Genomic DNA, 15,145 nt, shown 5'->3' with positions numbered 1-15,145 from the left:
GGAGTCATTTCCTTATCTCTTCAAGGTGACTGTCTCATTCAGTGTCATCAGTGAGGCATGGGAAGAGTTTATTGGATAAGGAAAAGTGGTAACAGCCTACCCATCAGTCCTCATTAAGAGTATGTGTGTGTGTCTGTGGGTGTGTGTGTCTGTGCAAGTGCACATGAGGTCTTTGAGGACCATAGGAAAGCTGTATCACAGTCACCTCTGTTTCTTAGGAAGGGGCCCCAAAGTGCCAAGTCTCAAGCAGTGCCAAGGCTTCTTGTCCACTGATGGACACTCTTGAGGCCACTCATCTCCAAGAGTAATTGTCACCTGGTAGTTCTCTAGGAAACCCACCACCTTTCGCTGAAGTTCTGGTAGACCTCGTCCTTCTTGGACATTTCCAAGGACACAGACCTTTCGCAGAGTGCTGAATAAAGGTTGTGCAATTCCAGCACAATGACATGTCTGGCACTTGTGTCATCATCCTCGCACCCATCTTACTTAAGGAGTAAGATGCTGGAATGTTGTAATATGATCTAATATTATTCAAATGATGTTAGAAAAAATAGACAGTAGGAAAAACACGATGGAGACAAGAGCTAGGATCTTCAAATGGGGAGAATTGATTGAACAATTTATTTGAAAGTCCTAACTTCCCTCTAGTTATGACAGCATTGGAACTAAAAGTACTTTTCAAATATTTTCAAGGCCTGAAAAGCTTTGAGGCAATACTTCCTTGGTTGGTAGTGCAACATATACACTCCCAAAGTGGAGCTGCTCTCTTTGGCACAGGAGACCCGGGTTCAGAACTCCTCACTGTCAGTCTTCCTGTGCAGGAGGACCTCGAGGTATCTCAGCTGAGCGGCATGCTCTCCTGGGCCTGTCTGAGCTTCTGCATGACCACTTCTAGCTCAGCTGCTAAAGAACTCACACCCGAACTCCTATTCCCCTCATGGATTTCCTCCTTTATTTTTTTAGTTGCATAGCCTCAGAAAAATGGAGCACTTTCACCCTTTTCTTTAGTTTCATTCCATTGTTGCAATAGAAAGAATGACCGTTTTGTGCACAGTGTCATAAAAAAGCACACAGTGGGCAGACTGGGTTCAAATACTACCTCTTCCCCTCTGTTCCTTGGGACAGATCTTGACCACACTTGTCCCATCTGTAAATGGAAGCAATGATCCTTGGCTCATGAATTAATTTGGTGAGAGGAAAGCTATCGTGGCATAGGTAGATAGATGCTCCTGCACTCCTGACTTTGTGTGGCTCCTTTCTTCCCCAAAGCACCAAAGCCAGGCACACAGCTCACCCACTGCCTTGGGTCTTGTCTTACAGAGATGTCTGGCACAGCGGCGGACATCTCACTGGTGCACTGGAGGCAGCAGTGGCTGGAGAATGGCACATTGTACTTCCACGTCTCCATGAGCAGCTCCGGGCAGCTGGCCCGGGCCACCGCCCCCACACTCCAGGAGCCCTCAGAGATCGTCGAAGAGCAGATGCACATCCTCCACATTTCTGTGATGGTGAGTGAATGGGATGTAAGGGAGGCCAGGGAGGGGACAGTGCGATGAAGAGATGGAGGGAGACTGGAGATTGTCAGCAGGTGGAAGGGAAAAGAATTGGAGAGTGCAAGAGGTTAGAATGGCAACCAGAAGTTCAGATAGATTCCCTGGTGTCACCTAGATGTCACCTGGACTGATGTGAACCTGTCTGTCATCTGTCAGTTGTGACAAACTAATTAGGCTTCAGAGAAGAAAATAAAGGATCACCATCTCCTTGGCCTTTTGGCCGACATCGCTGGGAATAGCTGTTTAACACCTGTCATGTGCTTGGCCCTCTCTGCTAAGGGCTGAGTTTGAGCACTCCAAAGTATAGCTGACCTTTCCAAGAATATCTGAATAGACAAAATTGGAAGAAAACTAGGGTGCATTGCCCTTTCCCAAGTTCCACGATATATCACAACTATAGCACAGCAGCCCTTGCAGATGGGCTGGGTGTAGCTAGAGTGGTTGTATACAAAGACCCTTCCATGGCCCTCACATTATAATTGTAAATCTATAGCAAATGGAAAAGAAACTTGCTGAAGGTCACATAGCTCATAAGAGATAGAGCTGCTCTAGAGTATTAAAACCCCTGCATGGATGCATAGCCTGAACTGTAGCCTCTATACCTTGTTTTCTCTCAATTCAAGAATTTCTTGGCTATTTACCACATGTCAAGCACTGTGCTGGGCACATTTATGAAAAGTGTCTCATTGTACTCTTGCCAAGAATGCATAAAGTCTGGCACATCACCACCACATTAGAGAGAAAGTTATGGGTTCAGAGAGGTGAAGTAGGTTTCCAGCCCTGTTGGCCCCCTCATATACAGCATTATGGGTCTGCCTTCTCTTCCAAGAAGACTACTGAGGGTGAAATCACATAAGTGGTAGCATAGAAGGTATGTAGGCTTATATTAATGGGCTCCTTAAAAAGTAGTCCTTAATAGCTTTGCACGGTATACAGAAAACAAGTAGATGGCCAAATCTACACAGAAAATATAAGGTCCATTCGGCTTAGAATGAGATCCAGGAAAGGCAATATCTGTTATCCTCCTAATGCTGTACTCATCAAAGCACTCCTAGAAACTCACCATGTCTTCCATTTTTCTTTTAGCATGGTTGCATAAAGGTAGAAAATGATATCCTCACCCTGTGTATGTAAAGGTAAAGTTCAGAGAAACGCAGTGACTGGCATAAGTACTGCTCCCCGCATCTTTATGTCCTCTTTCCATTCCATAGTCAATATATATTGAGACTCTACAATGGAGCAGACCTTTGATTTTGGTTTTTTCCCCTTGTTCCTCTTCAATTAACATTTCACATTAGACATTCTGATTAGGCTGAGTAAGATCTTGGAAATTTTCTCTTTTGGGGGAAAACATACACATATCCCAGCCAGAGAGCAAAGTTAATTTTGGACCTAACAAATGCTCATCACATAGAAGAACAAATCAAGGCCTTTGTGTTATTCACGGAGTGTGTGTGATAGACTTTTTTCATATATATATATTTAGCAAATGATACAGCCACATGCTGAGATAAATGGGTGCCTGTGTGCTAATTTGAGGTTGAATATTTTTAAGTACCATTTCAGGGTACACGCTGAGGTCCTCATGGAGCCTGGGGTACCATTTGATATTAAGAAGAGCTGAGGGGGTGTGACTTCTTTCTTTAATGTGAGGGAGTAAGACTGCTTTTATTAATGTTTAGTATGCATTTTCATGTTATGGCAAAAGATAGACTTGCATCCATTCTTCTCATAACGCACCAATCTATACTGTTATCTCAACTATTAATGAGCCTTGAATGTGCTTTTTCTGCCTCCAGACCTAAGGTTGGTTTCACTAAGTCAGACTGTCTCCCCAAGATAGTGTTTCTTGCCTTTCTTTTTTGCCCAGTGACAATAGGTCATTGGGAGGACCCAGACATCACTGAATTTCCCTCTACTTCAGGATTTGACTGGCCAAGAAGTCATTACGCACACACTCCTGGACTAAGCTCTCTGAATCTGGGCTGCTTCTTCCTGGTCCACAGTTCTTTCCCCTTTCTGGGCTCCATCTGAACTTTTTATGTCTGCACTGCACCCTCAGGGGATAATCTTGTCCAGAAAACACTGGACCCAAGTGTGTCTAATGATGCAAGGCCAGCCTCATCAAGACAGGGCCAGCCTCTGAGAATTCTGCCCATCATCTGGAGGTAGGGAGATAAGAGGTTATAAATGTAGACTCTGGAGACCCAGTACCTGGGTATGAAATGATCCTCTACTGCTTCCTTCTCTGAATGATCTTGGCCAAAGCATTGGACCTCTCTGTGCTTTACTGTTGTTGTCTATAAAGTGAGGCTTGTACTAATATTTATGCAGCTACAACGTGCCCTTTGATCAGAGGAGCTTGGCATATAGCAATATTTGCTTTTCTGAAGACCACTTCGGTTGAAACATTAGAGGTGTTCTGCTTTGCTATGATCTTCCATTTCCCAGATGGGTAAATTGAGGTCCACAACAGACTAGGGTTTGTCTGCAATTCCTCAGTCAGCAAGGATTAAGCAACCATCGTGTCTGTTCTTGACCCAGATATTGTCATAGTTCCGATCACATAAAATTCAGCAAAACCCCAAAGAGCGATTTCTTTTCTTCCCCTAAGTCACCATCAGATAAAGTAATGGCAAGGGCTGGGAGATGCCTTTCCATTTCATGAATGCAAAATCTGAGGTTCAGCAAGTTACTGATTTTCCTATGGCTACAAGGCTAACAAACATACTGTTCTGAGACCAGGCTTTCCCAAAGTTCCAAACTTTTGTCATGTAGCTACTGGTTGATCCAATCTTTTTGTCTTTACTGAAGATCTGAGATCGTTTGTGAAAAGACCCAGAGCATCTAGCCAAATCACAAATAAGTCTGGAAGTGAGAGTCCGTGAGCTCCATCTCATTTTCCCACCACAAACACCTGACCTGCCTATGAAAGGAACTCAGCCCCTCGAGCCTGATACAATCCATGTGTACCTGGGTGGAACTGGCATGCTCTTCAGAGTCCTGAGTTCTGAGTTTAGCATCTTCCTTGCCCCAGAAGGTTGCATAGGAGAGGTGTAACAAGGAAGTATTCAGTGATGCTTGGCCAGGAGAAGAGTGAACTGTTATTTCCTCTATTTAGTGCTCATATTTTGAGCACTAAAATGCCCTCCTCTCACTGTACAGTCAGCAGGATGCAGGGAAGAAAGCAGATACTGGGAATTCAACAGAATGCCTCCGTACCTGACACTCTTATTTCCTGCTTCCTGTTAGTTTTACCTTGAGCAAATCTCATGTTCCTGAGCCTCAGTTTCCTTATCTTTGAAACAGAGCCCATCACATCAATCTCATACAGTTATCGGAAAGAATGGAGGAAACATATAAATAGTAACTACTTAGGATCCAGCTTGGCACAGAGTGAGCACACAGCAACAGTGACTAGTATGAATACCACTGCAATAATGTATAAAGGCATAAGAAGGCTTCGGGTTTAGCCTTAAATTCCTGTCTGATGCTAAGAAATAGTTATAATCCTTGGCATTAATTTTGAGTATTTACTATATTTTAGGCAAGAGTCCAAACTTTATCTTACATACATTATCACATTTGATCCTCACAACAGATCTTAAGGCAGATACACTTGCTTAGATGAGGCATTTGAAACGTTAATAAAATAAATAGCTCTCTGAGTGATCTCAGTCACACAAAGGTTAAATGGTTAAACTGGGATTTCTGTCTATAAAGTCCGACTTTTTTATCTATATAGTAAACCACCATTTCTCTTCTCTTTTGTGGACTTAAAATGTAAGATTTCACAAGTGTATGCTTACAGACTTCCCCTTACATGAACTGATGAGCACATTAAGAAGGGTTTAGCTAAAAAGCCAATTCCAAGGTTAAACAATGCCTTTTTCACTAGTTACATGTCTTTGCCCAAAGCATCTTGATAATTTATAAAACCGTGATAATGGTCTCCACTCCTGTAAGATTTAACCTAGGTAGCAAGTGAAGTCACATTTATAAGTAACCTGTACAATGAAAATAATGACTACTCTCATCAAGAACTTTCTGCACAGCAGACACAGTGATGTGCAGCATGTTCTTTATTTTAATTACTCAAATACTTTTATAAGATAAGGGCTGTTATTTCCCTCATTTGCAGATGAAGAGGCTGGCAATGAGGTTTTGCATTCTACTTACTCACATCACAGGTAGGTGCTGGAGCTTGGATTCCAACTCCTGTCTGTCTAAATTGAAAGTATGTGTTCTTGGGCACCATTCTGCATGGCGCAGTGCCTGACATTCAGTAAGTGCTCAAAAAAGCAGAGGCTGTTATTACAGAGGCTGTAGCGAGGGTCTATCGTGCCTGTTATTTATGGAATATTCACTCTGGCTGCTCAGAACACTCAATAGAACTTGGAAGCATGTCAGGTAGGGAGAGAGGAGTTGCTTGTGCCAGCAGTTTGTCAATAGGAGGAAAAAACCCAAAGGGATTCGTTAACCTATAGGTGCAGAAGCAGATGAAGCGCTGGGCTTGAATCCTGTAGGTGCCCTTTACATTGTTTATCAGCACAAACTACCTCAGTCCTTCCCTCTGTGCCAGCTCAGTCTGGGATCTACATATGCAAATTTGAATGGGAGAGAAAGAACGCGCCTTGTGGTTTGTTTGTTTTTTAAGTTAGAAAGTGAAGGGAATTTAACTAATTCAAGAGGACTTAGGGTCCATGCAGCAGAATCATAATAAATGTGATCAAAACTTATTTCTTCTTTGCACTTAGGTGGTGTTTCTGTTTTCGTTTTTTGTTGATGTTGTCATTGTTCTATTGGCATCTTGAGTTCCATTTTACTTTTTTATTGATCATAGGTTCTGGTAAAGGAATAATTTCACTTGTGTTTCAGAAAGTTAGTGGTATAAGCTTTCTTTTTCCTTCTCCCCCACCTTTGAATGATGCTATTATTGCATTTTTATATGTTTTAAAGTTTTCCCTAGAAGTTTTACAAAGTGCTAAAAATCAGTATTTTTCATTCTCTCTCTCTCTCTCTGTTTTTTTTTTTGTGACAAAATGTTTTGAAAAGACGAATGAAAGAAAATGACTGGTTTGATGTAGTAGAAGAAAGGACCTTTGAAGGCACTTTGCTTTCAAAGGGAGTGTCCCATGGAAAATGCTGCACCTTTGTATGAGTAGGTTCCAAGAAAGGCACTAAAATTCTCATCAGTGGTGCAACACATCTTTCAACGTGTTTCTGCTTTCCAGCAATAGATTGATCTGAGTTATGCAGTAGTGAGTTCCCTGTCCTCGAGGGAGTGTAAGCAAAGGCTAGCAGTCCTATTCATTGGGATATCAAGACAAATGATAGTTCAATTATATGACTATTATACTTCTTTCCAATTTAGATTATCTATGATATAATAATACATTGAAAAATACTTTGAGGATTATATAATCTTCAATAAATCTAAGAAATTGTCATTACCAGCATCAATCAGTAAATGTGTTTGAAGGATCTGTGTGATATTCGGATAACACTTATTAAAGATTTCCACAGAAGATAGCTTCAGATCATTTCCCCAATCAGTGCATTTATTCATTCAAGGCATATCATTCATTCCTTTATTCACTGATTCAATCACTCAGTCATGTAATGGTTTATCTGCTTATTAAATTGTCTGGTGTATGCTAGAATGGAAAGAAAAAAGAAAAAAATTAACCACCAACTGCAAGCTCAGAATAAATGAACCATGCAATCTAACTGCTAAAAGCAGACATGTATTTTAACTTATCCTTTATAAAGACTAGTTTTCTAAACTAGTCCTGGCAGTTCTAGATGAGACTTGAAATGCATCTACTTGTGGAGACTACATGTGAAAAGAAATAATTACTGACTAGAAAAGCCATGAGTAAAGGATACAGTAAAGAATCTTAAAATAATAATGCGAGACAGCACTGTTGTAGGACTTGACATATTTAATTCATTCTATGATCACAGTAATCCCAATTGAATAGTATTATTATTACCCTGTGTCTACTATTGTAAGACATAGGAACAAAGAATGTAACTGATTGACAAGAACTCTGGCCACAAGGATCACAGCTGGCTACATGACTGACTGGTGGGGTAGGACTTCAGCATGTGTTGCCTCTGTTTCTATTTTCTCATCTTTAGTGGACTGATATGCAGGGACCTACCTAGGGGGTGTATTTTGAGAATTATTTAAGAAGGTATCTGAATCTCAGCCATGTGTGCTGAGCCCGATACATTATCCTGCACATGCTGTGCCCCTGCCACTTGCAGGAGTATTAGTTTCCTAGGGCTGCTGTAACAAAAGGTCACACAAAAAGTGGCTACAAAATCTCACTGCTCTGGAAGTGATAAGTGTGAGATGCATGCAGTTCAACAGGACCTCTGAGAACTCTCAGGAGAATCTGTTCCAGGCCTCCCTCCTGACTTCTGGGAATTCCTTGACTTGGGGCAGTTTAAGCCCAATCTTCACATGGCCTTCTGCCTGTGTGTGTGTGTGTGTGTGTGTGTGTGTGTGTGTGTGTCAGTCTCAGTGCCCAAGGTTTTCCCTTTTTATACTGACACCAGGCACACTGACACTGGACTGGCATCCATCCTAAGAGGCTCTTCAGAACTTGATCACTGCTAAAAACTATCTCCAACGGAGGCCACATTCTAAGGTACCAGGGAGTAGGGAGTCTAACTTATTTTTTGAGTATACAACTTAGCCAGTAACAGTTAGTGCCATTACTGTGTAATTTATTAGCGATATTATTAAATGAGACCCAGGGTAACCAGGGAAGGAGAAGCCAAGCTACTGCTAACTGTGAGTATGCAGAGCAGAGCCTTTTAGAAAGAATGCAGGCTAGCGGGGAAATCAGATCCTGACTAAGGAGGATTATGTTAAACAAGAAGGGAGAAAAACTCTGGTGGTGGGATGATGATGAGACGCACATAGCACAGATGCCTATGGCTTGGACCCAGAAGTCCCAGCTTCTCCAGGATTTGCTTCATGACCTTCCTCAAGTCATTCTCTCCAGCCTCAGTGTTCTTATCTGCAAATTAATATCACCAAGATTATGTCAGTTGTCAAAACTTAATGAATTTTGGTCATGCAAATACCCCAAGGGCTTTTATATAAATGGGCTGTGTCCATGAATCCCACTCATGTTTTCTTTTTTCAGTAACAGGACTGTTAAATCATAATTTGTTTTATTTTTGAAATTCTAATCCTTACCAACCTTGAGGTTTGGCCCTGCTGACTTGCTTTAACAACAAAGAGTCCCTGAAAACCTGCTAGGGATCTAGCTTGTCTCACAGATCAAATGGGAGCTTAAACTCTTGCTTCTGTGGTTAGGAAATGTGCTTGCCTGGACCAGCATTTGGGAATTCCATAGGGAAGAGGTCTAGGTATGGAATTTGATATCAGGAGGCCTGAGCTCAAGCTGAGACTTTACCATTTACCAGCTGTAGCGATAAGAGTGAGTCATTTCACTGCTCTCGGCTTCATGTGTGGTCATTTGCAAATGGAAGTAAAATTAAAATTGTGACATCAAACTGAGATTATGCATATGAAAACATTTGGCAAAACTGCCCCTAAAGCAATAGACCTATGCAACATGGTTGGGTTTTGGAGCTGAAAGCATTATAGACCTCACAAAATACTACTCTCCTATGTCAGCCACTTTTTACTTGTTTATGCTACGGACAAGCCACTCTGGATCTCAGTGGTGGGGCAAACAGTGCTTTGCTCCTCACATACCAGACACATCCACAGCTTCAGGGACCATGTTTCCTCATTCCGGCATATCAGCTGAAGGGGGCTTCATTCTCAGATGCTTGGTTTTCATGGAAAAAGGAAGAAGCTACAGAGCATGTAGGAATCTAGGAAAACACAGAAATCTGGCTAATACTCTTATGTGAGTTATTTCATATGCTACTGACCAGAACATACCATTTGGCCAAGTCCAGAGCCAAAGGCAAGGATATGCAGTCTTTTACAGGGATGCACAAACAAACAATTTTAAATAGTAATAGAATGTATCTGGTCCTCCTTTTACAGTTGGGGGAAGTGAGATTGGAAAATGGATGTTCTCCGTCTCTGTCCTATCAGTTTGGGCCAGTGTTCAAGCCCAAATGGAAAAGGTGGGCAGAAGCATCCTGGAACTAGCAAGAGACAGCTTGGGAAAGGGCCCTGGAAGCAGTTCTTCTGGACCTTCTGGATAGAGTGCACAATGATTGCGTGTATTCCACAAAAATTGCATAACCGAGACAGAGGGAGGGAGCGAGATACTTGTCTGCTATCATAGGCAGAGAGAAGTAAAGGGAAACCGAGAAATGGGGGAGCCAAGAACACTGAGAGAAATACAGAAAAATAAAGCCAAATTGGTGGGAACAGATAATAGATTTAGTAGGAGAAACAGACAGAAGACCAGAGAATAAAACTCCTTGAGGAACGACAGCACAGACAGAAGCAAGGAAAGAGTGAAACAGAGCAGAGTAAGAGAGAAAGATAGAATTCAAGCCCAAGGAAGAAAGAAGAGGTTGGTGGACTGCAGGGAAGGGCATCAGGGTGATTCGGGGTTCAGGAGGAAGATGACAGTAGACAGAGGGAGTGTCCAGCAGAAATGGAAAGGGAATCTTAGAAGGGAAACAGAGGGCACGGTAAATTGGGCCGACCAACAAGGCTGGAGGAAGGAAGGGAAGGGGAAATCCTTGCAGAGCAGTGAAGTGAGGAGGGGACAGTTTGGCAGGCCAGTCGGGCAAGGTCCCCTTAGTGATCAGTTCCATCCTCCTGTGCTCCGGTCTCTTCTTCCACGTTTTTGCCACCAAGAACTTGAGGCCTCCTTAGAGTGTTCTATTTTTTTTTGTTTGTTTTGTTTTGTTTTTTGTGGTACCGGGGATCGAACTCGGGTCCTTGCGCTTGCGAGGCAGGCCACCGAACAGCTGAGCTAAATCCCCGGCCCTCCTTAGAGGGTTCTAATAACAGCAATGCAGACAGATCGGGGTGTGTGTGTGTGCAGTGAGCCGTTACTCCTTTCCCTGCAGAGCTGGTGAATACCTGTGGTGAGGTTAGCTTTGGGCATCTTGATTCTTCTGCCTCACTTTTCAATTCATTTCTCTGTTTCCCTTCTCTCTTATGCTCAAAAGGCAGCTTGGTTTGGTGGAAATAATGTAGCTGTGGGGAAAGACAGATGTAGATTTTCTATGTGACTTCTCTCCTTGTTGCCATTTGTCTTTGGGCCCAGTACTGAGCCTCTTTGGTTCTCACTTTCTCCTGGATTGTGAGGATGTGGAGATCACACTGATGGGGGTGAGAGAAGAAATAAGCAATGAAAGGTTCATAGAGTGTCTTAGACTGGTTCTAGAGCAGATCCCTTTGTTTTCCTTTGGCCTTTCAATTTTCCCTCCTTATTTGTTGTTATACTTGGCCTACATGAGCATCCTTTGAACTCAGTTGAGCCTGAGTTATTAAGAATATCGACTCTACAATATTGTTAAAAATAAACAACTAACTAAATAAATGGGGTAGAAGAGATAGTTTTTCTTTACAGTTGAGTATCCAATTAATAAATGTAAAAGGAAATAGGGAAACAGAAAATCACCATTAGGCATACACCACTGTAATAATTACTACTGACAAGATCCAATGGTGTGTACTAAAATTAATAAGTGAAACTTTGGGAACAAACAGGAAATTTACAGAGTTTGGAGTTTCATTACCCTTATATTTATGAATTGCCAAAGGAAAATAGTGACTGTTCTGTGGAGAGCACTGGCTGATACCAATTGTATGAGCTTCCTTGGGCTGCTATAGCAAGTTGCCACAAACAGAAGGATTTCAAACTATAGAAACCCTTTCGTGGTTTTGGACTCCAAAATCAAGGTGTTGTCAGGGCAACACTTTCTCCAAGGGTCCTAAGCAAGAGCTTCTCCTTGCCTCTGAGATTTTGGTGGTTCCTCGTGTCCTGTGGTTAGTGTCTACTTTATTTTAGCTTCTCAATTTTCTCATCTGTGTGTCTCTTTCTCGTCTGTGTTGGGTTGAGATCATACTTTGATAACTCATCTACAAGATTCTCAGTTGCATCTGTCAAAACATTTTTTCCCAAAGAAGGTAACATCTATAGTTTCCAGAGATTATGATGTGGACACATCTCTGTAAGTTCTGCACTTTAGCCCATCTCATCAGCCTCACCAAGCGGTCAGAGATAACATCACTAGTAAAAAAGCATATTGACATCATGAATGCCCAGCTATGATGCACTGAAAAGGGAATCACGCCACTTCTCTGGTATTCTGGCTAATAATGTGTAACCACTGTCATCATAAAAAAAAAAAAGAAAAAAATCAGAGAAAGTCAGTGCGGGACCGCTACAGAATAACTGAAAAGCACTCTTCTAAAGCATCCAGGTCATAAAGGACAGGAAGGACTGAGGAAATGTCACAGATGGAAGCCCAGGGAGACACGACAAATAAATGCCATGTGGGACCCTGGACTCAACTGTGGACCGAAAACTAAACCAAACCAACGAAAACTGGACATTAGCAAAAATGTGATGAAATTTATGGAAGGCCTATGGCATTGTATCTTTGCCAGTGTCCTAGTTTTTGGTTATTTTGTTGTGGTTATATGAGATGCTGACACTAGGGAAGTTCGGCGAAGGAAGTACAAGAACTCTCTAACTTTGAAACTTCCCAGATCTAGAATTATTCTGAAATAAAAAGATTAAGAACAAAAAAAAAATAGTACAACCTTTTGGAAGAGCTGTGTACATTAGAATTGTCAACTGACCATACTACAGGCCATGTGGACTTAGTTTAAATTACTTTTCTCAATGCTACAGTTTCCTCCAGTGTTCAGCAATGATAATGATTTCTATAACAATATGATATAATATACAAGAACTATATACAAAGAGTGTTTTGATGAGCATCTTCTATTGCTGCTCTTTTTTTGTGTTTCACAAATGATAAAAACCACAGCCTAGAAGGTAAGATCACGCAGCCAGCAAGCAGCCACCCACCAAAGTAAAATTATGTTTTTCTTTCCAAGTGATCTCTGTGCTTTACAATACTTCCTTTCTTACAAAGCCAAGGATGGAAAAGGAACTTTCAGGCCCATTACGATTCCCAAGTCTCATGTATTTGGAATGTGATTGGATCACCCATCAGTGGGCTTATCCATTCTAGATTTCAGTAGCTGGAAGAACCAACCAGCTGCCTCTTCCCTAGTCCAGAGTCAACTCTGCCTCTGTAACAGAGTCCGCTAATTGGCAGTGATGGAGACGGGCTGTGTCTTAGTCCCTTTCCCATTGCTGGGACAAAATACCCACCACCTACAACTTAAAAGAGGAGAGGTTTATTTCAGTATAAGCTGGGTCCAAGGTGGAGATGACATGGTTGAGGGTATGTCAGAGGAAAGCTGCTCGACCTGTGGCAGCCAGGAAGTGGAGCGAGATGGGAGAAAGCAAGGGAGAGTACAGTTTTCTAGACCCTGTCCTAGCGACCCACCTCTAATCAGACCACACCTCCAAATAACACACTCCGTGATCCAAGCTTGTATTTGAATGAATGTTTGGCAGTCATGAAAACAGAAAATTCTCAAGAAAGCTTTTTTTTTAAAAAAGACATCTAGTTCAACCTTTTAGTTTTGCAGTGCAAATGAAGATTAAATAATGCTTGTATGTTTCTAAGAATGGCCAGTAGTGGCAGGTGGCAGGTCAGTGACAGCTGGTCTTTCCATCTGAATTCCATGCCAGTGCATGTGTGTGTGTGTGTGTGTGTGTGCACATGCATGCACGTGAATGCGTGTGTGTGGTTCCTGCTGCACCACACCACCCTCCCTGGGCTGTAAATACACTCAGTAGCTGCCTATCACTGTGTGCCAAGGGAGCTGTCCACCACATGACTTCCACACACCTATATTTTACCTCATCATAGCACTCACCTTGTCTGCAGATCCATCAATACAGCCAAACAATTACCCACTTCAAATTTCTGCTGCTAATGTTCCCCAGCTAAAGGGCGTCTTTAATAGCAAAATAATACTTGTTTTTTCTCTCTTCCCTCTCTGTTTTTTTTTTTTTGTAATCTCTCCCCAATGAGACATAACATTAATTACAGCAGTTAACTGAAATTCTGTCTCTATTATGGCCTGCTACCTTCTCCATCTCGGCTCCCGCCTCCAAAGTTTCTCTCCTGAATGAAGGGAGGTGGAAGAGGGGAGGCAGATGTGTAGTTGTATTTATTTACCTTTTCTCTGCCTACCTCCTTTGTGCTGAATTTTAAAGTCAAGTAGAATCAATGTTTTCTTGGGTGGTACGCTGGAGTGTGAGTGTGTGTGTGTGTGTGTGTGTGTGTGTGTGTGTGGTGCTTGTGTGTGCCTGCTTCATAATCTAGCTGTCATTTTGAGCTAATTGTGTTGTTTCCTCTTGTGTGGAAGGAAATCTTATCTGTTTTGGATTAAAATTCAATGAAGGTCATAGCGGCTGGAAAACTTACCAGACTGCTGCAATTAATGTTCATTTGGCTTTGATAAATTGGAACGTTCCCCTCAATAGGACTGGAGTGGATTTCAGAAGCAATAATTCTTCCATTAACTCAATGATTCTGCCTGTGAGGGAGGACCTTGTCCTGCTTTTGTTTGTCATCTGTCACTTGGAGGAGCTGGGCATATGTCAGAGATGATTTATCGCGATTGCAGTGCTTGCTTATAGAAGAAACTTTTAAAACCACTAATTAGTTTTACCCCCTGTAAATTGCTTGATTAAACAAAATGTAAGCTTGGAATTAAGGTAGAAAACTTTTAGTACCACTGGGTTTCCACAGTTGTGGGATTATACAAGTTCTTTTCAAGGGTGAAGGGAAAATGAATCTATCTTATTAATAATACTGAGAACTTATGATATGTTAGGGAATATGTATATTATGTGCATTGCTTTTCTTAATTCTTAAAGCATTTCTTTTGAGTAATTTGCCCATTTCACTTGGGAGGAGCCTGAAGTCCACAGACAGTAAACATTTAATACAACATCAGCAGCATCATGTTAGACACCAGCTACCTTGATCCGAAAGCCCTGGTCTGATTACTATATATTAGGAAGTTTTTTAGTTGCTGAATATTACTATGTCTTGCTATTTATTCCACTACATGTGGAACAAAATATTATTCTTACGTGAGAATTACCTAGTGAAGGTTTCCTGGGTCCTATGGTAGTTCTGTTTTTAAGCTTTTGATACACATCTTCCTACTGCTTTCTATCATGGTTGTACTTATTTACATTCTCACTAACAGTGGACCAGGATTTCTGTTTATTAACTTGTATGTTAAACTTGTACAACTTTTTACATATCAATAATGTCCCATATAAGTCGTATTTTTTTAAATTAAGTGTACCACCCCCAGCAACAAAAGAATGGCCTGTGTTTGTTTCCCTGGCCCAGGTAGGCTGGATCTCATATAGCACTCTCAATATCCATGCAGGGCTGTGGGGAGCCTGCAGAAGTGGGGACTCACTTAGCTCCATTTAGCTCATTGGAGCAGGAAGAGGAAAAGCAGAGCCTCGACTAGATAATTGTGTAATTCTTTCTTTCTTTCTTTTTTTTTTTTTTTT

The 15,145-nt window shown here is 41.7% G+C and overlaps 1 protein-coding gene across 4 annotated transcripts in view; it reads left to right on the top strand.

Moving 5' to 3' along the window:
• The first annotated feature begins 1,322 nt into the window (after positions 1–1,322).
• Positions 1,323–15,145, top strand: part of Astn2 (astrotactin 2) — a 770,953-nt gene continuing 757,130 nt past the window's right edge. For 2 of the 4 annotated variants that reach the window (XM_010639452.2, XM_010639450.2), the window contains exon 1: positions 1,323–1,508. In XM_010639452.2, coding sequence (XP_010637754.1) covers positions 1,323–1,508 — 186 coding nt within the window. The remainder of the gene's footprint in view (positions 1,509–15,145) is intronic. The other 2 variants (XM_010639451.2, XM_033758953.1) reach the window with 1 other exon arrangement.

The sequence above is a fragment of the Fukomys damarensis genome, unplaced genomic scaffold, assembly GCF_012274545.1.
Source record: "Fukomys damarensis isolate Sample0158 unplaced genomic scaffold, DMR_v1.0_HiC HiC_scaffold_36, whole genome shotgun sequence".
Taxonomy (NCBI): Eukaryota; Metazoa; Chordata; class Mammalia; order Rodentia; family Bathyergidae; genus Fukomys; species Fukomys damarensis.
Note: the sequence above shows the minus strand (reverse complement) of the source record. Positions and strands in the feature narration are given on the sequence as shown.